Raw genomic sequence first — 27,071 nt, forward strand, 5'->3', positions numbered from 1 at the left:
TCTAGTGTTTGTGATTCCAAGATTTCAGAGGTTATGAAACATTTCTTTTGGTTGACAAATCAATTTCAAATACCATCATTTAATAGACTGTGTTGAAAATTTGTTGTTGCAACGTCATTTAAGAGTATGTCAGAATAAGCTGGATTTGGATTCATAAAATGGCTCAATTCCACATCATCATTCGTACTATTCTTGAATTCGTTTTGCCATCTTTCAAGTCTTATTACAAAGAACGTTTAAAATTTTTGGTTGCTAAATTTAGTATAGATCGACTAACATTATTCTTGAATACACAATCCAAAACATTTCGTGAGTTTAATCGAATTCATGCGAAAAACAATAAGGAAACTGCATACCTTGAGAGTTTAAAAGACAGTTTGATAAACCAAAATTGGACCTCAATTTAAAATCTTGATCAAAATCAAAAACAAAAATTTGACACATGTTGAATTTAAACTTTAAGTTGTCAAATAATGAAACCTAATCTACAAATAATTATCTGATAAAATCAAGTATTTTCCTCGACCTAGATATTTAATTAATTTACCCGAAGAACTTGCTTGTGTTTCATCAAAATTATGAAAGAGATCACAAACCAAAAAAAATTTTTCGAATAATTAGATAGCAACTACTGAAACAATTTTAAATTACTATCATAACCAAGCCTACTATAGGGCTTAGGGCCTCTCTTAAACTGTAGGGGATGTAAGTGAATGCAAGCTAGTCATAAATAATACTTCAAAATAATAGTTCTATTACTTACTTCCATTTCTTGTACATTTCAAGAAAATAATAAATTAATATTCAGAAGAACTTTTTAATCCGAAGAAAAAGAAATTGATGATGATGATATGAAAGAGTCCAAAGAAAATATTCCTCAGAAATGAAACTCCGTTGCTTTTTTAATGTAGCTATCGTATATCATCAAAATAATTTCCGTTGTTTTAGGAACTATCATAAAATTTTTCAGCCAGTTTTAAATTAGAGTGGTAAGTTAATATAATATCATATCATCATGAAGTCCGTTATTACACATAATATTATTAACGAGTATCAAACTCAATTTTGTGATCCACGATTACTACTAATACTAACTATTCACGCAATTATTCTTTATTCTTTACTCCGTAAATTTCGAGAGAAAGTAAGTAATCAATATATTTAATTAACTTACTTAAGCGCTAAACAAAGTAAAATGATGTCTTAAATTCAATTTTTGACTTTCTCTTATATTAAATAGCAATTATATGTATAAAATGTAAGATGTAAGATGTATCTTTAGATTACACAAGTAGATGCCTTTTAATTTTCATAGATAAATTGAAATTATATTGAGATCAAGTTTTCAAGGGATCTACTGACTTTTGTAAGTATCTATCTATTGAAAAATCAAATGAAAGGTAATTTTCATTATGGGTTGGGTTTATTTCTAAAGAAGGTGGTGGAGGTATGATAGGAAAAAAACTAATAGAAACCTCCTTTACTTGGTACTAAAATCTAAACCTATGATGTAATTAATTTAACACAATACTTAATTGTTATAAATAATAATAAATTATATTTACGATACAATAACTAAGTGTTGTGTAAAGTGATTTAAGGAATTAAACATATTCTTAGCTGACTTAACTTAACTAAGTACTTTAGTTTTTCTTATACTGATAGTTTGATACTATTTGGTGTTTATTGTTGTTGTTGTATTACAATTTTGTAAATATATAAATCAATAGTACTGAAGTATAAAAAAATATAAATTGTGTAATTTCCTTGAATCAATACACTTTACACTTCTTTTTCTTTTTTTTCAAATTTTGACAACCAATTAATAATTCATAAATTATTAATCAATCAAATCTAAGAATCAACAGAAAGTTCAAGTTCATTATAGATCATTTTAACTTCAAAAAACTTAGATAGAAACAGATCACTCCTTTATTTAAAAAAATTATAGATATAAAGTTTTACAACCAACTTATACAATACACATCCAACTCACAATCATGTCTAAAGATCAATCAAAAGATGAAGTCATTCAAGAAGATGGTGGAGCTCAATTTCAATCATATTTAAATAATGATGGTATTGATGATTTAACACCTCAAGCAAGAAAACATAGAGTATCATCATTATCATTATCAGATTTAAATAATTGGCAAAATGGTTTAACTAAATTATCATCATCATCAAATTTATCAAAAAATGGTAATGGTAATTCAAATTCAAATTTAAATAGATCATCATCTGCTAATTTAAAAAAAGTTGATTCATTAGCTAAATTATCAAGAAATTCAAGTATAATAAGAAGAAAAAAAAAACAAGTTATTGATCATGAAAGAGTTGCTTCTTATGCTTTTTGTTTTGATATTGATGGTGTTATATTAAGAGGTCCAGATACTATTCCACAAGCTGTTGAAGCTATGAAATTATTAAATGGTGAAAATAAATATAAAATTAAAGTTCCTTCAATTTTTGTTACTAATGGTGGTGGTAAACCAGAAAAACAAAGAGCTGATGATTTAAGTAATAGATTACATTGTACTATAACTGAAGAACAAATTATTCAAGGTCATACTCCAATGAGAGATTTAGTTGGTACTTATAATAATGTATTAGTTGTTGGAGGAATTGGTAATGTTTGTAGAAATGTTGCAGAATCTTATGGTTTTAAAAATGTTTATACTCCATTAGATATAATGAAATGGAATCCTGCTGTATCACCATATCATGATTTAACAGAAGAAGAAGATATTTGTACAAAAAAAGTTGATTTTAGTAAAACTCCAATTGATGCTATAATGGTATTTGCAGATTCAAGAAATTGGGCAGCTGATCAACAAATTATATTAGAATTATTATTATCAAAAAATGGTGTAATGGGAACTCAATCAAAAACTTTTGATGAAGGTCCTCAAATTTATTTTGCTCATTCTGATTTTATTTGGGCAACAAATTATAAATTATCAAGATATGGTATGGGTGCATTACAAGTTTCAACTGCTGCTTTATATCGTGAACATACTGGTAAAGAATTAAAAGTTAATAGATTTGGTAAACCTCAACATGGTACTTTTAAATTTGCAAATAAAGTTTTAAGTCATTGGAGACAAGGTGTATTAGATGAACATTTAAAAAAATTAAGTATTAATGATCCAAATGCAAAAGATGCTGATATTTTAATAAATGAAGATGGTGAAGAAATTATCAATCAATCAAAGTTGGAAAATTATTCATTTTCAGATTCAGAAGAAGAAGAAGAAGAAGAAGAAGAAGAAGATGACGACAAGGGATTATTAGTTGGAGGTAAACCAAAAGATACTAAACCAAAAGATCCAAAACAAAATAATGATGATTTAATTAAACATATTGGGAAAATTGCAGAAGTTGGTAAACCAGATCAAATTACATTACAATTACCACCAGCATCAACAGTATATTTTGTTGGTGATACTCCAGAATCAGATATTAGATTTGCAAATAGTCATGATGTTTCATGGCATTCAATCTTGGTTAAAACTGGTGTTTATCAAGAAGGTGCAGAACCAAAATATAAACCAAAACATTTATGTAATGATGTTTTAGAAGCTGTAAAATATGCTATTGAAAGAGAACATGAAAAAGAATTAGCTGAATGGAATGAAACTTCTCAAGATGAAACAACAAATGATGATGATAAAGGTTCAAGATTAAATTTTGCTGATTTAGTTATGACTCCAAGTGATAAGAAGAAACAAGAATCATCAACAACATCAAATTCAAAACCACAATCACAATCTACCAAAACTGATGAACCAGAATCTGTTGAAGTACCTGCTGGATTAACTGAACAACTTGATAAATTAAAAGATGTTGGTAAATAATTTTTAAGATAATATAATATCATTTCAATAGGGAAACAATTAAAATATAAATTATATAAATAGAATAAAAGGTGAATTAAAATATTTAATAAATTATAGAATTTTTAAAGAGACTTCATTTAAGTAGTATCGAAAACTCTTCTGTATTAAAAACTATTAATCTATAAAGGATGTTGAATTTCTTGAAGTTGTCTTGGTTGTCGTTGATTTTTAATTTTTGAAATAATAATCCAATACCAAGGAGGTAATAATAAAAATACAAGTAGCTCTCTTATAATATTAAATTTCCAAACACTTGATCTTGTTAAAGTTTGTTTTCTTATTTTATATTTTTTTAAATCATCATTTTCTTCATTATAATGTAAATCTTTTATCATTATTTCTCTACTAAACCACCAAAAATGACCTAATATAAAACTTACTAAATAAAAATATAAAACTGGTTTATTAAATAAACTACGTAATGAACCAAAAATAAATGGTCCTCCTTGTGGTGGTTGTTGTTGATTCTGTTGTTGATTATCATTTTCAAAATTAAATCTTTCATTTAATAATAAATTTAAAAAAGCACTAAAATAAGGATAATATAAATTATTAAATTGTAATATACCAAAAAAATTAATTTGTTGTAATGGTCTTAATTTTGATTCATAATATATAAAAATTTGAATTAATACTGACCCTAAATTCATAATTGTTATTTTAAATTTATAATGTAAGTATAATGAACACAATATTATAGATAAACATATTTGACCAAAGAAATAAAAAAAATCAATAGTTTTATTTCTTTCAATAAATTGATTTAATGTCTGGAGTTGAAATTCATTAAAATTTTCCAAAACTCCAAAAGGTAAAATAGATTTAGACAACAAGAAAGAATTTTCTAATTTAGAACAACTTGATTGAATTTCCCAAATTTTAAAAATTAAATCAATTGATAATTCTCCAAATGTAATAAAAGTAGTCAAGATTCTCCAATTTTGTCCTTGATTTATTATTTTATCTGGTATAAATAATAAATTTATAAATTTTAATTTTTTTAAAGTTAGCAACGTTGATATTATTATTGTTGATAAACACCATGTTTTTGTTATTGGTGGTAAATTTGTCCATAATACATCCATTTTGATTTTATTTATGGTTATTGAATTATAAAATTATATAGTATAAGTTTATGGGCCTTTCTTTTGTAAATTTTTGAGTAATAACACTATGAAAGTTAAAGAATGTGTTTTAGAATGTAAATTTTAATTTTTATTTTGAAATTTTGAATAGTAATTTGTCTGAATTTTATTTTGAAATTTTGAAAATTTTGAGTGATAACCGATTTGGCTTTATAAGGGAATGGATTTCGTAGCAGTGATAATTTCGTTTATTGTATTAATTGGGTTGTTTAGCTGGTTTTTCTAAGCTTTACCAAATTTTCGAAATTGTGTAACCGGGTGGTATTTTGGTGGTACTTTCTTGTGTATCGTTGCTGAGCTTTGCCTCAAAATTAAGTCAGGAGGCTTGTGTTTAAATTGGTATTTCGTATCTTCTGTTTGGTATTTGGTATTTGGTATTAGGTGTTTGTATATGATGTTTGGCGTTTGATTTGGGTTGTAGTTTTAAATAAAAAATTGCAATTTTGTTCTGTAATCAAGCTTCAAATTTGGCTCGAGTAGGGTTATTGAGCTTGTATATCGGACGTTTATAGTGATTGAGTTAGATTATTTGGATGTGGTGTGGAATGCTTGTAAATTTTATTTCAAGGTCGGTATGATTGGTGAATTCAAGAAATTTTGTTTGTTCACTTAGCAAATCTGCACTATGTAATCCAATATTAGAAGACCTTCTCGTCTAGATGTCTTAAGCGGAGAATGGAATTGTAATTTCGTTGTTCGATATAGTTTGATGTTTTGAATATTCAAATTTGCAACAAATATTTCAATACGTGACACGAAAATCAAATCAAAAATTTAATTTTTTATATTCACCATACATTAAAAATTGTATTACAACACTACACTTTCCACAACAATATATGGCTCCTCATTCACAGATTGATGAAGTGCGGGTAAAATTTATATATTTAGATTTACCGACAGACCTTCAAAACAAAATTGAAGCTCCTTTCACTTATTTAAATTCCATACCAAGTAATCATGGTAAAGTAAGGTCAAAATTTTTAAATGCATTTAATGAAGAATTTTTCCAAATAAGGAATGAAAAAATATTAAATTATTTGGATGAGCTTATATCTATTTTACATAATGCATCTTTGTTGATAGACGATATTGAAGACAATTCACAATGTAGACGAGGTTTTCCAGCTTCCTATAAGAAATTTGGCATGCCATTAACTTTAAATTGTGGTAATTTATATTACTTCAAAGCTTTTGAATTTATTGATAAAATTTCAAAAGAGGTGGCAATTGAAACAAATAGACATGTTACCGAGGAAAATTACGTACCCGAAAAAGATGAAAAACCTAGTTTGACAACTAAGCTTTATCGAATATTGATTGAAGAAATGAATTATTTACATAATGGGCAAGGGTCCGACATCTATTGGCGTGATTTTTTACCAGACTTGAAAAAATTACCTTCTGTTGTAGATTATTATGAAATGGTTAATGGAAAAACAAGTGGGTTATTTAGATTGGCATGTAAATTTATGGCTGTTCTACGATCTGGTGGTTGCTCAAAATCTTTCTTCGATAAAATTGAAACACTAGCTAATATAGTCGGTATAATATATCAAATTAGAGACGATTATTTGAACCTTTATGATTCAAATTATTCAGTTCTGAAGGGTTTAGCTGGAGAAGATTTAATAGAAGGTAAATTGTCTTTCCCCATTTTAATACATTTACTTGATTATGAGAAGCAATCATTACTCAACGATGACTCTAATGGATCAAGAAAAAAACTTAAAACTGAAAAACCAACTAAGTTATCGACAGCTCGGTCGAGAAGTCATGTTAAAGATTTATTGTACAATTACAGAACCGTTGAAGAAAGGATGAAACAACAAGAATTGATTCAACTAGCAATTGAGCAACTACACGAAGATGAAACATTCTCCAAAATAAGGAGTCATATGACAAGTTTGAGAGATCAATTTGAAGAATGCCAACTTGAATTACACGGCGAAAAAGATTTTAAATGGCCCATAAAGGAAGATACCGACCTAATGAAAATTGTTCACAGTCTAACCAATTTGTAACTTTCAAATACCGGATGAGTAAACGAGATAACCAATCCTAAAGCTATCGAAAGCCGAACTAGTTATTCCAAAGACTGGATGTCTGCGGTACGGATGGTGCGGTACGGATGGGTTGCCTTGCTTGGTGTTGGTGAGATCTAGGAACATAAAAACCATGGTATGCATTTATGGCACAACTAAGAGCTCCATTTTACTTTTTTACAAAACTGTTCTCATGTTTGCCTATTTAAAATTCGGTTGAATTGTTTGCAATGAGCAGAATGGTGTTCTATGATGATAATGATTAATGAGATAATATTGCACTCTATGTAATTAGCGTTTAAAAAGATGAGATAATATATCTGAAAAAAAAAATTGTAACAGATTTATATAAACTGAAACAATTTGAAACATCACCAACTCTTTTATATCAAAATATAACTTCTACCTACAACCCAACAATGTTATATCTTATAGGATTGGGTCTATCACACGAGTCAGATATAACAGTACGAGGTCTAGAGACCGTAAAAAAATGTTCAAGAGTTTATCTTGAAGCATATACTTCAATATTAATGACTGCAAATCAAAAGACATTAGAAGATTATTATGGAAGAGAAATAATATTAGCTGATAGAGAATTAGTTGAAACTGGAAGTGATGACATATTACATAATGCAGATAAAGAAGATATTGCATTTTTAGTAGTAGGTGATCCATTTGGTGCTACAACTCATACTGATTTAGTTATAAGAGCTAGAGAATTAGGAATAAAAGTTGAAACTATACATAATGCATCTGTAATGAATGCAGTAGGAGCATGTGGATTACAATTATATCAATTTGGTCAAACTATATCTTTGGTATTTTTCACTGATACTTGGAAACCAGATTCATTTTATAATAAAATAATGGAAAATAGAAAAATTGGATTACATACTTTAATACTATTGGATATAAAAGTTAAAGAACAAAGTATTGAAAATATGGCTAGAGGTAGATTAATATATGAACCTCCTAGATATATGGATATTGCTACTGCATGTCAACAATTGATTGAAATTGAAGAAATAAGAAATGAAAAAGCTTATACTGAAAATACACCATGTGTAGCAGTTTCAAGATTAGGATCACCAACTCAATCATTTAAAGCTGGAACATTAAAACAATTAAGTGAATATGATTCGGGAGAGCCTTTACATACTTTAGTTATGTTGGGTAGACAAGTTCATGATTTAGAATTAGAATACCTTTATGAATTTGTTGATAATAAAGAAGAATTTAAGAAATTTGTTGAAGAAGATCAAGAGTTCTTCAAACCACCACCATATATCCCCGAAGAAGAAAATTTAAGTGATTAATTATGCATCAGTATTATATCGACATTAAATATTATAGATCTATTATTATTTATTTAAAATGCTAATCATAGTTTATTCATTTTTCTTAATTTCAGCCTGTTTCAAATCTGGCCAGACATTTTCAAAAACATCCCATATCAACCAATCATACCAGCCCATATAAGCTGGTATTATAGTCACCAAATGCCACAAGCTATGAGTATCTATTAAATCAAAAAATATTGGTGGAAAATCAAAAATTTCTAACATCATTCCACAAATAACTATTGTACATAAAAGTAAAGGATATAATGTATATAATTTTGAACTTCTTGAATAAAAACTAGGTAGTATTATTCTTTTAAAACTTATGTAATTTATATGGCTTAAATTGACTGTGGTTGGATCTAATTGTTCTAAATCAAAGTATTTGCAATATAGTTTGAAAACTATTAGACAATAAAATAAATTTTGACATATTCCAATAATAATATTAGCTCTCATATTGTAAGTGTATGACCAATCAAAATATAATCTTTGAACATGATAAATATATGCTGCAACACATAGAAAAGTGAATGACCATCTATAAAGGGTCTTTTCAGGTTTATATAATTCAAATAATCTTGCTCCTAATGCATGAAAACTTGATAAGATGGTTGCACCAGCTAAATAATAATCCAAGTGTTCTGTAATTGGATAATCTCTAGTATGGAAAACAGTTGAAGCTATCCATGCCAACATAGTAACCACAGAAACAAACAATATATTATAAAATTGTTTTCTTAATTGAATTGGTAATTTCTTATTATTAACAATTTTCCAAAATTTTTTAAATCCATATTTATAAGTTACATACAAGTTTCCCAATGACATTAAAACACTAAATAATTCTTGAATCCCAAACACTCTTAAAAATGGCCATTTTCCATGAAATTGATAAATTTCTTCATTATTTTTATACCTTTCTTCAGTTATAATACGTTGACATTGATAATCACAATTCAGTTCACAAGTCCATCCTAAAATCTTTAAATGGAAAGGTAATGGCATAGATTGAAATTTCCAATTATCATTATAATAATGAATTTCAACTCCATTATCCAAAAATTCATTATAAAATTCTTCTTGAAATAAATTATATGGATTTTTTTTACATGTTATTTGTTCACATTGATATAAACAATCTGAAAATGCATAAAGATCATCTCCTGGAGATGCGTGAATGAAGGTTGTTAATGAAAATAGTAGAATTGATAGCACTCTTATTATAGTACTCTTGAGGTCCATTATGTCATGTGTTGAACTATTCTAGAAATGAATCCTATTGATATTACGTCTAAGAAGATCAATATTTTTTTGCAGATCAAATTACAAAAGAAGAGCTGGAAAAATGGTAAACCAAACAAATTTGATCAATTACTAAACCAAGATAAACCGAATATATATTTAAAGACTATTTAAAAACGAATTAAAAAAACACTATACTATAACCAAATTCAAATTAATATTTATCACCAAAAAATAAATCATAATTATCATAATCATAAGGCATATTAGAACTTTCTGAAATTGAAGAAGCAGTTTCTTGAGAAACAAATAATTGTTGAAATTCCATTAATGATTGAATATCATTATTTGTTTCTTCATCAAAATTAAAACCATTTAAAAAATTATTATAATCAAAAGTTTCTTGATCTTTTTGTTTTGTTGATTTTTTATTATTTCTATTTACTAATGCATCAATTAAATCAACTCCGATTTCTGCGTATCTTTCTGCTCCTTTATTACATTTTGAAAAATGTAATAATACATAAACTGCATTTTTTAATAAACTTATTAAATCTGATTCTGAATATCCTTCTTCTTCAAATCCTCCATTTAAAATACTTATACCAATTATGATTGAACTGTAGAAACAACATGTAATAATTACATAACATTCCATTCTTTTTACTTCTTTAAATGCTGTATTGATATAATGGTTCATTAATTTGATAGCTAATATTGATGCCTTTGTTGCTGCTTGACAGAATTGTTTGACATTGTCTTTATCTTTTAATGTTCCTTGTAATTTGACATTAATATTACTAACAGCATCAAACATGAAAAATGGTCTGCATACTAACATAATTGCATATAACTGTAATAAATGAATATGTAAAATGATTTGAGTATTTCCTCCATCTTCATTGTTTGGAATTTCTGCAGGTTTTAAAATATTATCTATTCCTAATAAAGGATCAAGATTTTTAGACCATTGTTTTAATTGTACCGCTAAATTTTTAGTTCTATTTATATCAATGATTCTATTTTGATAAAAATTAGCAACAATTTTCCCAATTAATGTACTTATTTTAGCTAATTCAACTTGACATTTCGCATTGAAATTTAAATTAGAAACTGCAAATTTTGAAGCTTTATATCTTGTTGGATCATCCCAATCATAATCATTAACACTTAATGGTCTTCCAATGAAAACAGATGATATTCTATCTGAAGAATAAACACTTCTAAAAATTCTTCTTCTATATTCACATTCATCAGTTAATTTTGAAAATTGCTCATTAACAAAATTACGATGTAAACCTAATGATTGAGCATATTTCAATGCTATATTTAAATGAATCCATGCGGTTGATTTTTTTAATATAGCTTGATAATAATGAAATTGTAAATAATGAACAATAACACACCAAAGCTCAGAATCTTCAACTAATGATTGTAACATATATAATCCAGAATCAAAAAATTTAGCTCCTAATTCAGCTTCAGGTATTTTCCTAGTGAAATCATAGTATGTTGCTCCAATAGCTAACACGAAATATAATTGAACTCTTTTAACTTCATTTTCTTCCAAATCAGGATTAGAAGAAACCGGTGTAACAATATCTTCATAGAATTTTTTCATGTCATAAACAAAAAAGGTATCATTAATATTTCTTTTAAATTGTTCAATGTAAACATCCCTATGCTCGGGTGAAGGTAAACTAACTGTAACTTTAGTACTTACTTTTAAAGGTTTGTCAATAACAGGACAACCTCTTAAATCTTCAGTTAATTTAGTTTTACCAACATATTGATAAAAAATATTTCTAGTTTCGTAAAGAACACTCAAAGGACTGGTTTCTCCCATATACCTGAATGTACCGGTTTTATCATTCAACAAAATACAACTCTTACCTGCTTGATTAGAAACTCCATCTTTAGAAACTCCATCTTTTTCAACACTATCATCTTCTTCAGCTAATGCTTCATTTAATTCTTCATCTTCCTCCTCTTCTTGTTTAACAACATCTATTTTAGATTTCTCCACAGGTAGAGACAAGAAAGGTTGTAAAGATTTAGGGATATATGTATTACCTGAATTATCAATAATTGCTGTTGGTGTAGTTTCAGGAGTAGGCATAATATTTCCATTCTCAGTTTCGGACCCTGAGTTACCTACTTGCTGCTGTTGATTTTGATGTTTTGTTTCATAATGTAGTGGTGATATATTTTGAGGTGGGTATGAAGGTGATATATTTTGAGGTGGATGTGGAGGTTGCGGATGTTGTAAACTCTTTTGATATTGATTAGAAGCATATTGTTGATGAGGCTGAGGTTGCATAGGAGGTAATTGTTGACCAATATAGCTTGATCTTTGAGCTGAGTAATTTGGTCTTACTCCATAAGAAGATTGAGGATTATAGGAATGTGAAGGTTGATCTTGGTGATTATGAGTGTGATGATTACCATTACTTTGAAAGGGAGGTGAAATTCTATGTTGTTCAAAAGGAGATTGTGGTTGTATTATATGAGAAGGTTGGGGTGGAGGCAATTGATTATGGAATTGAGGCTGAGGTTGAGGTTGAGGTTGAGGTTGAGGTTGAGGTTGAGGTTGAGGTTGAGGTTGAGGTTGAGGTTGAGGTTGAGGTTGAGGAGTAAATTGTTTGTTATTCGATTGTGGATGATAATTCGGAGGAGGTAGTTGTTGGAAAGGTGGATTCTGTGATTGTTGCACTTGAGGAGGTAACGGACGGTATTGAGCAGGTGGAGGACCATGATTGTTTGAATTCTGTACAAAACTAGAATTTTGTTGTTGAACATGTATATGACTTTTATCATGATTTGGTTCATTTTGTTTTTGTTTATTCTCAGCATCTTCTTGCTCTTTTCTCAATCTCTCTTCTTTTAATTTCAACATTCTTTCACTTTTCAAAGATCTTTTATCTATTATAGTATATGAACATTCATATCCCTTTTTGTCACATAATTCACAAGGATTTGAACCTGAACATTTGAATTTTCTTTTCTTACATGAATCACATGCAGTTGATACTTTTTGCCTCTTTTCTGGTGGTATCTTTCTTAATCTCTTCTGGGTTGTGGAGGTTGTAGAAGTTATATTTGATGAAATTGAGGATTCATTTGATATTGATGAATGATTTGATAACGGTGGAGTTTGTTCCATTTTTGCTGAGGAAACCATGAGTGATCTGCTCAATATTGAAAGAAGTTAAAGTTATGATTTGAGCTTTAGATATCAACGAATGTTTGTACCTTATATTAGATTACCAAATGTACGAAAAAGTTTGAAGTGAAAATCGAAAAAAAAAAAAAAGATTATTTGGTGTGATAAGGCGTGAAGGTATGTGAAATTGACTAAGCAGTTGGGTGAAAACAAGGTACGACTATATCAACCTATCTGTATTGATTGGAATTGATTGGAATAAAATTATGGATAAATGATTTTAAATAGAAAAGTTAATGTAAAATCTTTAAAGAAGTATTAAGTAATATATCAATTTAGATTTATTATATATGAAATTGATAACTAAGATATGAAAAATAATAAAAAGATGTTACACAATTTATACATTAACAAAACTTAGTTTACATAGATTTAGATTATAAAGATTAAAATAGATTAATAATAAAACTTAACTTTTATTAACAATTTGTATGAAGTTTTGAAAGAAGGAGAAAGGTTAGATGAGATTTTTGAAAAAATGTCACCCCTACTTTAATCTTAATTTCAAAGTAGTTCCAATTTCTTTTTTACCTTCTTCTTTTGCATAAATTTTGTAAAAAGTTATATTGTTCCAAAAAGATCACTATTAAAGTTAAAGAGTTAAATATTTAACCTATGCTTCAATTAATCCTTCTATGTATATGTAGTAATTCTAAAAATAACAAAACTAAATTATACACCCCCCACTTTCTTTGACTCCAAATTTTTTATCCATACTTCCTTAAATTATTTCCGAATTATAAAGTATACGGTACGATATATATGTTTCAGTTGTTTTATACGACCTTTTGAAAAGAGTCAAATACTTTATGAGACAAAAGAGGAGAAGTTGGTCAGCCACCTTTGCCTTGAAAAAGATAACGTTGAATAACCTAAATTACAATAAAAAATTTTATCTGTTTATTTGTTTTTGCAGGAATAATGTTCCGGATCAAATATTTTTATTTCCAAATAAATTATTATTTCATCAAATTTGTCACAACCATTTAAAAAAATTTAGATTGTGGATAGTTATTCGTCTAAAGCATATATGTAAAATTTTTAGTTTAAATCTTTTAGTAACTAATTTTGATTGCTATATCAGATTATTTAATTTAAACGTCAAAATGTAGTAGTAACATTCAAATAGTTTAAACAATTTTCAAATCTTCAAGTCCAATTTTCAAGTCAGTGAACATTAATAACTTAGTGAGAATGCAACAAAAATTGAAAAACTTAATATAATTTAAGTAACAGATCCAATAAGATTTAAAGTTTTTACTTTTACATAGTCAACCTTTTAGTTTCAGATTTAGTTGAAACGCAGATCGATAAATAGATAATTAGCAATGGTAGTGCCTATCGAACAAATAATTTTGAGCATTGGCATCACGTTTCGACTGAACAAAACGGGAGAGAAAACCAAACAGTTGAGAGTCCTTATGCTTAATTTCTTTAAAACATTGTCTCATACTCAATAGAAGTAGGTTTTGATAAATTTCTTATATTTAGACCGAAATTTTGTGGGGGTTCTTCCATTTGATACAATTCTGGTCCGTAAATATTATTATCTGTCAACATTTTTAGTTTTTCAACTAATTTTTAGACGGGTTTGTTCTATTCTCTGATATTAGCTTTCTCTAACAGAATCATAGATCCGTTTGGGTAACATATATCCGTGAGGTCTAAATTCTATAACTGAAACCCACTGAATGGCTTTCTTGTCAAATGAGTTGAGTAGGACCATATTTTTCGTAAATTACACCTATTGTAATTTATTTGGTTCACTTTTAAAACTTACTATAAAATATTGTTGATTTGTTAATTTAATATATGTAGATCATACCAATGGGAATCACACAAAATTCAAAAATTCCTTGGTTTTGTTATTTTGCAATTCGGTAGAAATTTGAACTTCATTTATTAAAACAACATACTACGTAGCTAGAGTTCCCATATGTGTCTTTCAACGATTAATCGAGATAACGACTTAAGGTCAAGTAAGGACAATTTTGGACTTTTGAATTTCAATAAAATCATGCCTAAGCTGAAAGCTTCTTGTTGAAAAAAGCGTAATTAGCTGAAGCCATGAAGCGATCTTCATTTTTAGGCGGGCTATCTCGTTATCTAGTGAAGCAGTCATTAAAGGACATCTGAAAATAGAGGTTAAATTATTCACATAACTTGTCAATATTTTATAAAATTTCAAAGAAATTTGTTTCAGATTTAACTTAATATGCAGACTAGAAACAAACTTCCGTACTGCAGTAATATATTTCTTGTTTATTATCACTTCTCTAAAAATTCTATTCACCAAAGAATTTAAGTATACAGAACATCGAGTCAATGAGAAATTCGTCTTTCTTTGATCAGTTATTATATTCACTGAAGTCGTTTTTGTTTTAGTGACGAAGGAATGAGTTTGTTTTCAGGTTTTATATGTGGCTGAAGATTATTTCGAATTCAGGTTTCTGGTGTTTGTTTTCTCACATGAAGAGAATTCAGGTTAACATATCTGAAGCAATCACATATGTAAGCTAATATTAAACTATACTTTTTGTCCCAACGAAGATCGCCTTTCGTTGACTCAATGAATACATAATTTGATAACGTTTTTAACAAAAATATGAAACTGGATCAGGTAGTGCAAACTGGTAAATAAAATTGCGCTAAGGATCTGATAAGGATATTATTTCGAGATCACTAATACGTCTCAAATCATCATTAGCATATTCAAAATTCAACTTTTCAACACAGCGATGTCACCTACAAAATTGGAAACTACTACTGAAACTAATACAAAGGGGTACGACTTAGGAACGAGAGGATCACATAATATATCTAAAGGTGGAAAACATCCTTATCAAATACCCAAATTTGACAATAAGAAAGATGAAAGAAAATATATACTACAACATATGGCAGCTGCGTTTAGAGTATTTGCAAGAAAAGGTTATACTGAAGGTACTGCTGGCCATATATCTGTAAGAGATCCAATTGATACAAATACTTTTTGGATAAACCCATTAGGAAAACATTTTGGTTTGATTAAAGTGAGTGATTTAGTCCATGTTGATGAAGATGGTAACGTTTTAGGGGATGGAAATCAAACTGCTATAAATGCAGCAGGGTTTGCCATACATAGTGCAATACATAAGGCTAGACCTGATGTGAATGCGGCTTGTCATACCCACTCTACTTATGGTAAAGCTTGGTCAAGCATGGGTAAACTTTTGGATATGATTAATCAAGATGTTTGTACATTTTATAAAAAGCATTCTATTTTTACAGATTTTGGAGGAGTAGCTTTAGAAGAAGAGGAAGGTCAAAAAATAGCAGCCGCGTTAGGAGATAATAAAGGAATAATTTTACAAAATCATGGATTGTTGACTGTTGGTTCAACAGTTGATGAGGCAGCATATCTCTTTACTTTATTGGAGAAATCATGTCAAGTTCAATTATCTGCTCAACAGGCTCTTTTACCTGGTGAAAAATTGAAAATTATAGGGGATACAGAAGCAAGTTATTGTGAATACAAAGAAGGGGATCCCGAAACTTTGTTTACTGAGTTTCAACCTGATCTTGAAATGGAATTATATCTTAATGATGACTTTTTGAATTAAATTTCTATAAATTTAGGATCAATAAATGAGGGGGTATTTTTATAGACTATCTGTTGTAGATTAGTACTCAATCTTTTGCGCGCGTAAAAATGTGTTATCTTCAATTTGAAAAAATACAATAAATTTGAGTAGGTATACCCAAGCATATCACGATAATCACAGAACATAACAGCTTGACTATTACACTAGCATTTCAACTCCTTATTGATCAAGTATTGCTAATATCCATATTTTAGAACTACAATGGTAAATCGACATAGAGATTCAGCTTCAGAATCAGAGACAACTCGCCAGAACAATAAAGACAAAGATGGTAATTCCAGCAATATAAATGGACCATCAGGTACATCAACATCTTCTTCAAAAACAACTCAAAAACAGAAAAATCAATTAGCACAACAACAACAACAAAACTTTCTACAAAAACATATAAATTCAAATGGACCTAGGGACAAGCCTCGAGTTGATCCTTTAGATTTTGAAAAATTTAGTGACAAGACGTTGCTACTTTATAAAGATAGATATAATTTTAATTTATCACGTCCTGAATCTTTAAATTCTGATATTTTGAACAGTGAGATTGGTAAAAAGACGTATACTAAAAGAAACCAATTGAATCAGAGTAGAATTAACACTAAAAATAATAAGATTAATAAGAAAGAATTTGCAAATCATGTTAAGAACCATTTTTTGAGCTTAAATGCCAAAGAAAATGATATAATAACTGGATTCTTGTATAAAGTTAAACATCAGGATAAAGAATTCAAACTTACTTTTCAATAGATAGCACGTAATAAAGATTTTTACTCAATACTCCGAACGAGACTAATTTTTAAAATTGTAAAGTTGTCTTAAAAATTACTGTAATACTCACGCTATCGTTATCTTCAACCAAGAACTAATGGATTCATCCACGATTTTATTCGTAGCGACGATTTTAATAGCATTTGTATTTTTAAGATGGTTGATATCACCAATCCCACAATCAACCGAATTTAATTCAAACACATCATCAACAAATAATCAAGCCATAAGTTCTGGATCATCCACTTCAAGTAGATCAAATACAACACAACGTAGACATAGACGAGATGTAACTGATTCGATGATTGAGGTAGTACAAACTATTGCACCAAGCTTAACAGTTGAACAGATAAGGTATGATTTAGAGAATACTGGGTCTGTTGAAGTTACAGTTAATAGATATATGGAATTAGGTGATTTACCTTTTCCACCAAATTATGTTCCACCATCTGTTAGAGTTGAAACCCCTGAGTCTAGTCAAAGTGAAAAATCTAAAACTTTATCAAATAAAAATATAAATTTATTTGAAAAATATGATATTGATCCTAATGAATCAAATAAAGATCAATCTTTACAAAGTAAAAGGAATGAAATGATTATAAATGCAAGAAAAAGATTAGCTGCTCAATTACTGAATCAACAGATTTAAATTACCTTCTCGTCATTCATTAGCATTATTTGAGATCTATAGAAATCTATATAATTGTATATAACCAATAAGATATCTATTGTGGGATTAAAGTAGGAGTGATTCGTTTTTTTTCTTTCTTATCTTTCTTTTGTTTGGTGTTATTAAAAAATGAGTCGATTGTTGGAGTGTTGGCTTTTGTTGGTGATGCTTTAGTATTTGTTGACTCTTTTAGTGGTGTTTTTGTGGAAATGGAATCATCAAGTTGAATTACTTCAGTAATGGGAGTATTGAACGCACCTTCATTAAAATTCACAATCAGACAAAATCCATCTATTGAGCCAATTATTAATCTCGAACCATCTTTGTCCCATACAAGATCTGATATAGCTTGATAATGTAAATTTGAAACCTGTCCTAATGGTTTGAAATCATCCTCTGTTGAATATATCAAAACACTATCTAATGTGGCAACTGCAAATATCATTGAATAAGGGAGGCTAGGAGAATTGTACTTGACTGGACTAAATGAAATGGCTACAGCAGGTTTAGTGAATCCAGTTAATCTAGCTATTGGACCTGACGGTAAATTGTTAATTGAGTATATGTAAACACAATGTGAGGTAGTTTCATCCAAACCAGCTGGAGTAACTAATAATGATCCATCAGGTGATGCTTTCAATCTTCTGAAAAATGATTGTAAATTTTCAGGTTGATACATTTGTAAATTTCCTATTTTTTGAAATTTTTGTACTTTTGAAATATCTTCACCTTCAAATTTATATATTGTAACTGTACGATCTGCCGATTGTGTAAATAAATATTTGTTGCTGTATGTTACTCCTTGTAATATATGATCATTATCTTCAAAAGTTTTGATTAATGTACCTGTGTACTTTGTTGATTCTTTTTCTCTTATACGAAATATTCTTAAAACATTATCCATAGATCCAACAGCTATGAAATTGTTTTCACACCAGCACAAATCAACTAATTCCGTACCGATAGTGATATTACCAACAACTTGCCAACTTTCTTTTAATTCATCATCATTTTCATTAGTCAAATCTTTTATAATTGTTTCACTTTTTTTCCATAAAAAAATATGACCATCATCTCCGGCAGTTGCTATTAAATCTCCTCTAGGATTAAATCTTACAACATTGACTGCTTGTGTATGTTTTATTAAGGTAGATAAATATTCAACAGAATTTTCTATAACTTTCCAAATTCGAACATTGTTATCACCACCAGCTGTTGCTAATCTTAATGATTTAGATTGATCCTTTGTTGGTTGAAAATCAACGGAGTATATTGGTTTGTTCTCATCATGCCAATGGACTGCTATTGTCGTGGCATCCATGGTAAGTGGGCGTGATAGCTTAACTAAATAATGATACGAATACGTTACTGTTTTTATGATGTGTTTCAGATTAATTAATATCAGTTAATGAAGTAAATAGACGCGTCTAAAACCCGCGACATAGAGGCTACCAATTTAGAGAAGTTTCATAACTCAATTGAAATTTTCGTTACTATGGAAGAAATTGATCAACAATAAACAGAAAGATGAAGATTTAAGTAGTGGCATATTCTATTTTATATGAGCAAATGACTTCGGTAATGGTTATTAAAGAGTTTTACTAGGGGAAATGAATATTAGCAGACCTTGATTTCACCAATTTTAGCAGACTTTGATCTCACCAGTGTTAGCAGACCTTGCTTTCACCAAGTAGAACTATTTATTTTTTCAAGTAGAACTCTTTGCGCTTGCTTTTTTCTGACTTTTTCAGCATTGGAATTACTCTGGCATAACTACATTTTACTTCCACCCTTGACTCTTCATCCTCCACACCAAGAAGTTGGTATCTCAATCCATAAGCTAGTTCCATGGTACGGTTAAAATGATAGACTTAAAGGCAAATTTTTGAGTTTGAAAACGACTCAGTTAAACATGATAGACTCAAAAGAGAATTCTTGAGTTCCGAGGTTGAGTCGTTTTCGAACTCAAAATTTGCCTTTGAGTCGATCATTTCACCACCTAAATTCATTTTGTCAGCTTCTAAGTAGGTAGTCTTTGATAGAATACTAAACCTTCAAATATGAAAATTCAAATAAAAGAATATTAGTCACATGAGATATAGACTTTCCATTTAGATCTATTCTGTATGATACTAATGAACAATTAATAAAGAAAGAAAAAGATACTCAAGAGTTTTATTTCCAAAATTTTAAAATTTTCGCTCAAGCCGTTCAAATACTTCGGAATTCGAAAAAAAGAAAACAAGAACTAAATATATCTCCGTTTGAACCACACTCAAATCATAAAATCATCTATATATAATCATTATGGAGGTTGGATGAAATTGCTTTTCACAATATTACAAAACAAAATAGATTAATCAAGTAGAATTAAAAATGACAGAATCAATAAAAAGTTCGAAAGAAGAATCACGATCATCTACATCATCTCCGAAACCGCACGGCATTAACTCTAATGAAAACATTGAGAATAGTTCAAGTTTATCATCTTCAAATCAAAATGAAACACTAGAGAATGAGTCAAAACATGATGGGAAATATAGAGAGGCAGATGCAGGAGATGGAACACAAGCACATGAACAACATTTGACTGGATTTCAATTATATTTGACTATATTTTCTGGAATGATTTCATTATTTTTAGTTGCTTTAGATCAAACAATTGTTTCAACAATCTTAACAATAGTAGGTGATAAATTTAATGCATTTGAAAAAGTTGGTTGGTTAACTTCAGGATTTTTATTGTCCATGGCATGTTTAATACCATCTTATGGGAAAATTTCAATAGCATTTGGAAGAAAGCAAACACTACTAGTTGGGATAGTAATATTCGAAGCTGGTTCACTAATAGCCGCATTAAGTAACTCAATGGATTTATTAATAGCAGCAAGAGTTATTCAGGGAATTGGTGGGGGTGCAGTACAATCTACAGTTCTAATTATTTTCACTGAAGTTGTTCCAATAAATAAAAGATCCCTCGTTTTTGCTTCACTTTCTTTATGTTGGATGGCTGCAAGTGCATTGGGACCGATTTTGGGTGGAGCATTAAGTGCTTATACATGGAGATTTTGTTTTTATATCAATTTAATAATTGGTTGTGTTCCTTTTTTGATTTTAGTATTCTTTTTCAAACCACCGAAAGTTGCAGGAGAATTTAAAGATAAGATTGGTAAAATAGATTTTGTTGGGACTTTTTTCTTAACGTCGGGCTTAATTTTGGTCCTTTTGGGTCTAACCTTTGGAGGAGCTGAGTTTCCTTGGCGTTCTGCTGCGATAATTTGTCTTTTCGTTATTGGTGGATTATTATTGATATGTTTTGGTGTTTGGAATTTCAAGTATTCAAAGAATCAAATAATATATACTGAATTTGTTAAATCCAAATCTATAATGATGGCAGTGATCAGTGCAGCTTTTAATTTTGGGTTTTTCATTAGTAATTTGACTTATTTGGCTATTTATTTTCAAGTTATCCATCATGCAAGTCCTTTGCAATCAGGTATTGATTTACTACCATTAGTCGTGACTGTTGCAATTGCATCTATGGTAAATTCATTTTTCATAAACTTGACAAGAAGAATTCAATGGACAATGATATTGTCCGGAATGTTAGCTCCACTTGGTACTGGTCTTTTTCTTTTATTTGATGAAAATTCCGGATTGGGCGTAAGGTTTGGAGTGTTGATAGTGATTGGTATTTCAATAGGTTTACAATTTCAAAGTTCTTTATTAAGTGCTCAATTAGGTGCTCCGAAGGATAAGCCTGGAGCATTAATTATGGTTACTGTTTTTCTTAATTTCATGAGGAATGTTGCTTCTACTATCACTGTTACTATAGCTCAATTATTATATCAACTAACAGGAACTGCATATATCGAAGACTTACAACGAACTATGACGAATAATTTTGAGGGATATTATGAATTAAAGAATATACCTGCAAGGACATTGATCTCTAATCCAAAAACAGTGCATGAACTACCACCAGAAGCAGAATCTTTGGTTTTACATCAACTAATGAAGGCATTGAAAAACGTGTTTTATTTTGGATTAGCATTAGCTGTTGTTTCATTTATAGCATCTTTATTTACTACATCTAAAAAAATTCCAAAAGCAAAAGATGTGAAACTGAAAGATAAAAAAACAGACGAAGAACAAAACAAAGAGGAGCCAAATGGAGAGAAAACCAGCAAAAGTAGTAGTGAGGAACTTTTTGAAAGCAATGACGAAAGAGTGAGAGATGATCGAAAAGTTCCCCAACCGATCAAATGATCATAATACACATGAGCAAACCAATTTTACGGGTTCGAAGAATCAGTTTCTTGCCTCACTCTAACCTAAAAACGAGCTTCAAGTTGGCTTAAGCCAAATGGGCTCTGAAAAAGGAGTTAAATGGCAGGCTCAACTTGTTGAATCCAACACGGTATTCTTGTACATCATAATTTAGAGCCGCAACCTAAGAACCAGCTCACATTCAATAATTAAATCATTCCTTGTAGTAGAGAGTTAAAACTTACAAATCTTACAAATCAACTTAATCCAGAATGTTTTAATAATACATGGTCATTCAATAATAATACAACATAACAAAAGTAAATAACTATAAAAGTTGAATAAAAAATTATGCATCATCTTTACTCAATTTTATCTTTTAAATTCTCCATATATCTTTGTAAAGAATTTTTTAATTGATTTAATTTAATTTCATTAACTTTAACTTCTTTTATAAAATTATTAATTAATTCATCAGTTTCCTTTTTAATTTTTAAAATAATTTTATATTTTAATTTATGTTCATCATTTTGTTTTGATTTTGTAGACATTATTTCTTCAAGGTTTTCATTTACTTCTCTTAATTTTAAAGTTAATGATGATTGCTTTTTATAATATTGATCATCTAAATCTTGATATTTTTTTGCATATTTTTTTAAAATTTCATTTTTAAATTCAATTTGTTTTTGTAAATCATTTGATTCAATATTTAAATCTTTTAATTTATCATTATTTATTTTAACTTGATTATTTTCATAATCTTCTTCTTGTACTAATCTTAAAATTTCTTCTGATAATAATATAAGGTAGTTTATTATTTTTTCATTATTTTCTATTGAATTTATTGTTTTACCTAAATTTTGATATTGTTCATCAAAGGTTTTATAAGTTTTTACAATTCCATCTAAATCTTGTTCTAAATCATCCACTATAGTGTTTAGATTGTCTATATCTTTTTCTTTATAAGCTTTTAAATTTTCAATTTGTCCTGCTGTTTCATCACATATAAATCCAGAATCATATAATTCTGTAGCTAATAAATTTTTTTCAGATTTATAATCATCATGTTGTTTCGTTAATTGTTCTTGTAATAATTTCAATTCTCTTAATTTTGATTCTAATTTTTTATTATAATTATAAACATATTGTAAATCAGTTCTTGGCTCATTACTTTTACCATTATCTTTGAATTTTAATTTCCTTTCTAGGTCATTAATTTGTTGTATTTTGTTATTATTTGAGTCTTGTAAATTCCGTATACGAGCAGTGGTTTCTTCTGCTTCTAATGCCATTTGTTCAAAATCATTTGATATATTTTCTCTAAACCTGAGGTAGTTCACTACTGCACTTAGTAGTCTTCTTGTATTTAAAGGCTCTGGACGTGATAAATCAGGTAACGTTAAGTCATTTACTCCTATATTTTGAAAAAACTTTTGAGCAAATCGAAATAGTGTAAGTAAATGATCTGTTGTTGTTACTTCAATTTCATCAGTTGAATTCCCATTCCCATTTATTTCATTTTCTATTTCTGTATCTTGTTGATTAATTATTGCATGTCTTCTTTTAGCCATATCTTTTGCTTTTTCATCCAAATTATCAATTCCCATGAATGATTCAATAAATAATGTAAATAAATTCATTATAAATTCACTAGTTGGTTTACTAACTGCATCAAGTGATACATTAAATTCACATTCTAATAAACATGAAGTTATTTCTCTATTATCCAAATATGGGAATGCATCTCTTCTCACAGGTCTTGTTCCTCGAAGACTAGATGATGCTGTGATGGTACTTTGTCTTCGCAATGACATTTGGTTATTGAGCTTAGTAGTTTTTGTTTACATTTGATATTTGTAAAAATTGATAACACAAAAATTAAGGAAAAAGAAAAAACTTGAGTTAGAGAGGATACAAGTTATAAAGAGGTTAAAGAAGAATAGACAAGTAGTACTGCAAGAGTCAGTGTTTAAGAATCCAATACAACTAGATGGCTAATGAAGAATATGTAACGGATTCAAGTTCCGATTTCACAGAATATTGGATAGATTCATTTTTAGGAATAAAAGGAAATGAATATTTTTGTGATATTGATGATGAATATATAAGAGATAGATTTAATTTAACAGGTTTAAATCAAGAAGTTTCAAAATTACCAACTCTTATAGATTTAATAACGGATGTTATAGATATTGATTCACAACCAGAAGAACATAGAGATGCTTTAGAACATAATGCAAGAATCTTGTATGGTTTAATACATGCAAGATATATTTTAACAACAAGAGGTTTAAACAAGATGTTTGAAAAATTTAGAAATGGAGATTTTGGTTATTGTCCAAGAGTACATTGTCAATTAAATCCTTTATTACCTATAGGTCTTAATGATCAACCAAGAATGGCAAGTGTTAAATTATATTGTTCAAAATGTGAAGATTTATATAACCCCAAATCTGGTAGACATTCAGTTATAGATGGTGCATATTTTGGTACATCATTTCCAGCTATGTTTTTTCAAAATTTTCCCAATATGATACCTATACATTCAAAAGATACTTATATACCAAGAGTTTTTGGGTTTAAATTGCATGAATATTCGAAATTAAATAGATGGAGAGAACTACAAAGATTAAAACTAGAACGAAGATTGATAAAGAATGGTATACAAATAAATAATGTTGTTGGAGGATTTGTGATGGATACGAATAATGGTGGTAGTACGAATAATAATAATAATAATAATACAGATAATGTAAGTATGTAACAATAGATAATCTTAATGATAAAAGAAAATGGTAGACAATGTAGTGACATCTTATATGAGCTAAGGCTAAATAGTGTGAAAGAAGTCTCAAGTATAAATTGTAAATTCAGACCAACTGTATGAGATCAAAATTTACAACCGAGATCAATTTTTTCACCAATTTAAATTACAAGTTCTCACAATGAAAATTGTTTCAAGACATATACGGCATGCTCAGTGCACCATTAACAAATTCTCAACTACAACTAAACCATCGTCAACAATCCAAGAATTAAGCCAATATGAAAGTCTACCTTCCAATTCAAGAGTTTTCTCAATGATACAACCAACTGGTAAATTACATATTGGGAATTATCTTGGAGCGGTTAAAAGTTGGAGAAGCTTATCAGAAGCTAATCAAGATAGCAAATTCATATTTGGTGTCGCAGATTTACATGCATTTACTAGTTTTAAACCAGCAAAAGAATTAAAAAATTGTAGATATCAAGCAATTGCAAGTTTATTATCAAGTGGATTAGATACCAATAAATGTTTATTATATTTTCAATCTTCAGTTCCAGAACATACTGAATTAAATTGGTATCTTACATGTTTTACAAGTATGGGACAATTAAATAGAATGACTCAATGGAAATCAAAATCTCAACAACAAGCTCAAAGTTCAATAGTTGATGAAAAAGTTATGGAACAAACTAAAGCTGGTGTATTTTGTTATCCTGCTTTACAAGCTGCTGATATTTTATTATATAAATCTACACATGTTCCTGTAGGTGATGATCAAAGTCAACATTTAGAATTAACAAGAAATATAGCTAAATTATTTAATAATTCTTATAATATTGATTATTTCCCCATACCAAATACATTATTTACACCAGCTAAAAAGATTTTAAGTTTAAAAAATCCAGAAAAGAAAATGTCAAAATCAGATCCTATTCAAAATTCATGTATATATGTAACTGATACTCCAGAAGAAATAAAATTAAAAATAAGAAAAGCAACAACTGATTCAATACAAGGTCAATGGGAATTTGATCCAATAAAAAGACCAGGTACTTCAAACTTAATCAATATAATATCTGGTCTAACTAATAAATCAATTGAAAATACTTTAAAAGATATAAATCATTTAAAAGATCATAAAAATTTAAAAGATTATGTTTCTGATTTATTAATTGAAGAATTTAATGATAAAAGACAATTATATGATGAATTATTAAATAATAAGGATTATTTAGATGAAATTAGTGAAAAAGGTAAGATTGAAGCTAGAGAAATTGCTTCAAAAAATATAAAAGAAATTAGAAATATTATAGGTATGGATTAATTACTTGTATATAGAATATAGATTGATAAATACTGTTGAATATATAGACAAGCATCAAAATTGAATTATTGAAAGAATCCAAATTAGTAAGACGTGTTGTATAACCAGTGTGATGTCTTTTTTGTATAGTTACGATTTTATAATCACAATACCATTAATGTTTTGACCTTGTTAATTTGACACAGACTCGTAAATTTATTATTAAGTTGCGAAATGATGGTTAGAGTTGTGTGTGTCTTTGTGTTTCATAATTTTGTTCGCGTTGTTATGGTTTTTTTTTACTATTGATGAGAATTAAGAGGTAATAGGAGGTAATTGTATTATACCAGAATATTGAAACATTACTTCAAAATTTTAATGGTGAGCTTCAAATAGCTCAAAAGACCACAATTAGTATAGGATAGAGCTTGCCATCACTAAGTTCCCGCTCTTTCCGGGTAAAAAATAGAATTTTCCTTACTTTTAATCCGTACTAGTTATTTATTGTAGGTGTATTTCACAAATATCAATAAATATTTTTTAAGCTAACAAAAACACATTTGTTTTTTTTTTACAACCATAAACAAATCAAAACAATTTCATAATTTCAATTCTTCTTCTTCTTCTTTCAAATTAGCAAACATCTTTTTTTCCCTTCCCTTTTTCATTCATTCATTCAATCATCTTTTTTCCCAACAAGATATTAGTCAGTCATTTTGTTTAGCTTTTTTTTTTTTGATAGATTCACAACTGATA

The 27,071-nt window shown here is 28.6% G+C and overlaps 13 protein-coding genes across 13 annotated transcripts; 8 read left to right on the forward strand and 5 right to left on the reverse strand. All coding sequences in view use genetic code 12, as the record gives it.

The window, feature by feature from the left end:
- Positions 1–2,000: 2,000 nt before the first annotated feature.
- KGF55_002209 (uncharacterized protein) lies at positions 2,001–3,857 on the forward strand (the record flags this gene model as incomplete). Its single annotated transcript, XM_051756868.1, has 1 exon — positions 2,001–3,857. The coding sequence occupies one exon, from the start codon at positions 2,001–2,003 to the stop codon at positions 3,855–3,857; it is 1,857 nt and encodes a 618-aa protein (XP_051615197.1).
- A 161-nt stretch (positions 3,858–4,018) lies between these two features.
- Positions 4,019–4,984, reverse strand: KGF55_002210 (uncharacterized protein; the record flags this gene model as incomplete). Its single annotated transcript, XM_051756869.1, has 1 exon — positions 4,019–4,984. The coding sequence occupies one exon, from the start codon at positions 4,982–4,984 to the stop codon at positions 4,019–4,021; it is 966 nt and encodes a 321-aa protein (XP_051615198.1).
- Positions 4,985–5,883: 899 nt separating this feature from the next.
- Positions 5,884–7,068, forward strand: BTS1 (farnesyltranstransferase; the record flags this gene model as incomplete). Its single annotated transcript, XM_051756870.1, has 1 exon — positions 5,884–7,068. The coding sequence occupies one exon, from the start codon at positions 5,884–5,886 to the stop codon at positions 7,066–7,068; it is 1,185 nt and encodes a 394-aa protein (XP_051615199.1).
- A 440-nt stretch (positions 7,069–7,508) lies between these two features.
- On the forward strand, positions 7,509–8,408 carry KGF55_002212 (diphthine methyl ester synthase; the record flags this gene model as incomplete). The annotated part of the gene is made up of 1 exon (XM_051756871.1): positions 7,509–8,408. One exon carries the CDS (start codon positions 7,509–7,511, stop codon positions 8,406–8,408), a length of 900 nt encoding a protein of 299 aa, XP_051615200.1.
- Positions 8,409–8,480: 72 nt separating this feature from the next.
- On the reverse strand, positions 8,481–9,677 carry KGF55_002213 (uncharacterized protein; the record flags this gene model as incomplete). The annotated part of the gene is made up of 1 exon (XM_051756872.1): positions 8,481–9,677. One exon carries the CDS (start codon positions 9,675–9,677, stop codon positions 8,481–8,483), a length of 1,197 nt encoding a protein of 398 aa, XP_051615201.1.
- A 214-nt stretch (positions 9,678–9,891) lies between these two features.
- Positions 9,892–12,840, reverse strand: FGR27 (Fgr27p; the record flags this gene model as incomplete). Its single annotated transcript, XM_051756873.1, has 1 exon — positions 9,892–12,840. The coding sequence occupies one exon, from the start codon at positions 12,838–12,840 to the stop codon at positions 9,892–9,894; it is 2,949 nt and encodes a 982-aa protein (XP_051615202.1).
- A 2,798-nt stretch (positions 12,841–15,638) lies between these two features.
- KGF55_002215 (uncharacterized protein) lies at positions 15,639–16,502 on the forward strand (the record flags this gene model as incomplete). The annotated part of the gene is made up of 1 exon (XM_051756874.1): positions 15,639–16,502. The coding sequence occupies one exon, from the start codon at positions 15,639–15,641 to the stop codon at positions 16,500–16,502; it is 864 nt and encodes a 287-aa protein (XP_051615203.1).
- Positions 16,503–16,745: 243 nt separating this feature from the next.
- Positions 16,746–17,285, forward strand: KGF55_002216 (uncharacterized protein; the record flags this gene model as incomplete). The annotated part of the gene is made up of 1 exon (XM_051756875.1): positions 16,746–17,285. One exon carries the CDS (start codon positions 16,746–16,748, stop codon positions 17,283–17,285), a length of 540 nt encoding a protein of 179 aa, XP_051615204.1.
- Positions 17,286–17,403: 118 nt separating this feature from the next.
- Positions 17,404–17,955, forward strand: KGF55_002217 (uncharacterized protein; the record flags this gene model as incomplete). Its single annotated transcript, XM_051756877.1, has 1 exon — positions 17,404–17,955. One exon carries the CDS (start codon positions 17,404–17,406, stop codon positions 17,953–17,955), a length of 552 nt encoding a protein of 183 aa, XP_051615205.1.
- Positions 17,956–18,031: 76 nt separating this feature from the next.
- CAC2 (Cac2p) lies at positions 18,032–19,297 on the reverse strand (the record flags this gene model as incomplete). The annotated part of the gene is made up of 1 exon (XM_051756878.1): positions 18,032–19,297. One exon carries the CDS (start codon positions 19,295–19,297, stop codon positions 18,032–18,034), a length of 1,266 nt encoding a protein of 421 aa, XP_051615206.1.
- Positions 19,298–20,352: 1,055 nt separating this feature from the next.
- KGF55_002219 (MDR family MFS transporter) lies at positions 20,353–22,245 on the forward strand (the record flags this gene model as incomplete). The annotated part of the gene is made up of 1 exon (XM_051756879.1): positions 20,353–22,245. One exon carries the CDS (start codon positions 20,353–20,355, stop codon positions 22,243–22,245), a length of 1,893 nt encoding a protein of 630 aa, XP_051615207.1.
- Positions 22,246–22,607: 362 nt separating this feature from the next.
- On the reverse strand, positions 22,608–24,059 carry NUF2 (kinetochore-associated Ndc80 complex subunit; the record flags this gene model as incomplete). The annotated part of the gene is made up of 1 exon (XM_051756880.1): positions 22,608–24,059. The coding sequence occupies one exon, from the start codon at positions 24,057–24,059 to the stop codon at positions 22,608–22,610; it is 1,452 nt and encodes a 483-aa protein (XP_051615208.1).
- Positions 24,060–24,235: 176 nt separating this feature from the next.
- Positions 24,236–26,336, forward strand: KGF55_002221 (MSW1; the record flags this gene model as incomplete). Its single annotated transcript, XM_051756881.1, has 2 exons — positions 24,236–25,001; positions 25,183–26,336. 2 exons carry the CDS (start codon positions 24,236–24,238, stop codon positions 26,334–26,336), a joined length of 1,920 nt encoding a protein of 639 aa, XP_051615209.1.
- Between the last annotated feature and the right edge of the window lie 735 nt (positions 26,337–27,071).

Source organism: Candida pseudojiufengensis (assembly GCF_024610245.1).
Source record: "Candida pseudojiufengensis strain CBS 10847 chromosome Unknown scaffold7, whole genome shotgun sequence".
Classification (NCBI taxonomy): Eukaryota; Fungi; Ascomycota; class Pichiomycetes; order Serinales; family Debaryomycetaceae; genus Lodderomyces; species Lodderomyces pseudojiufengensis.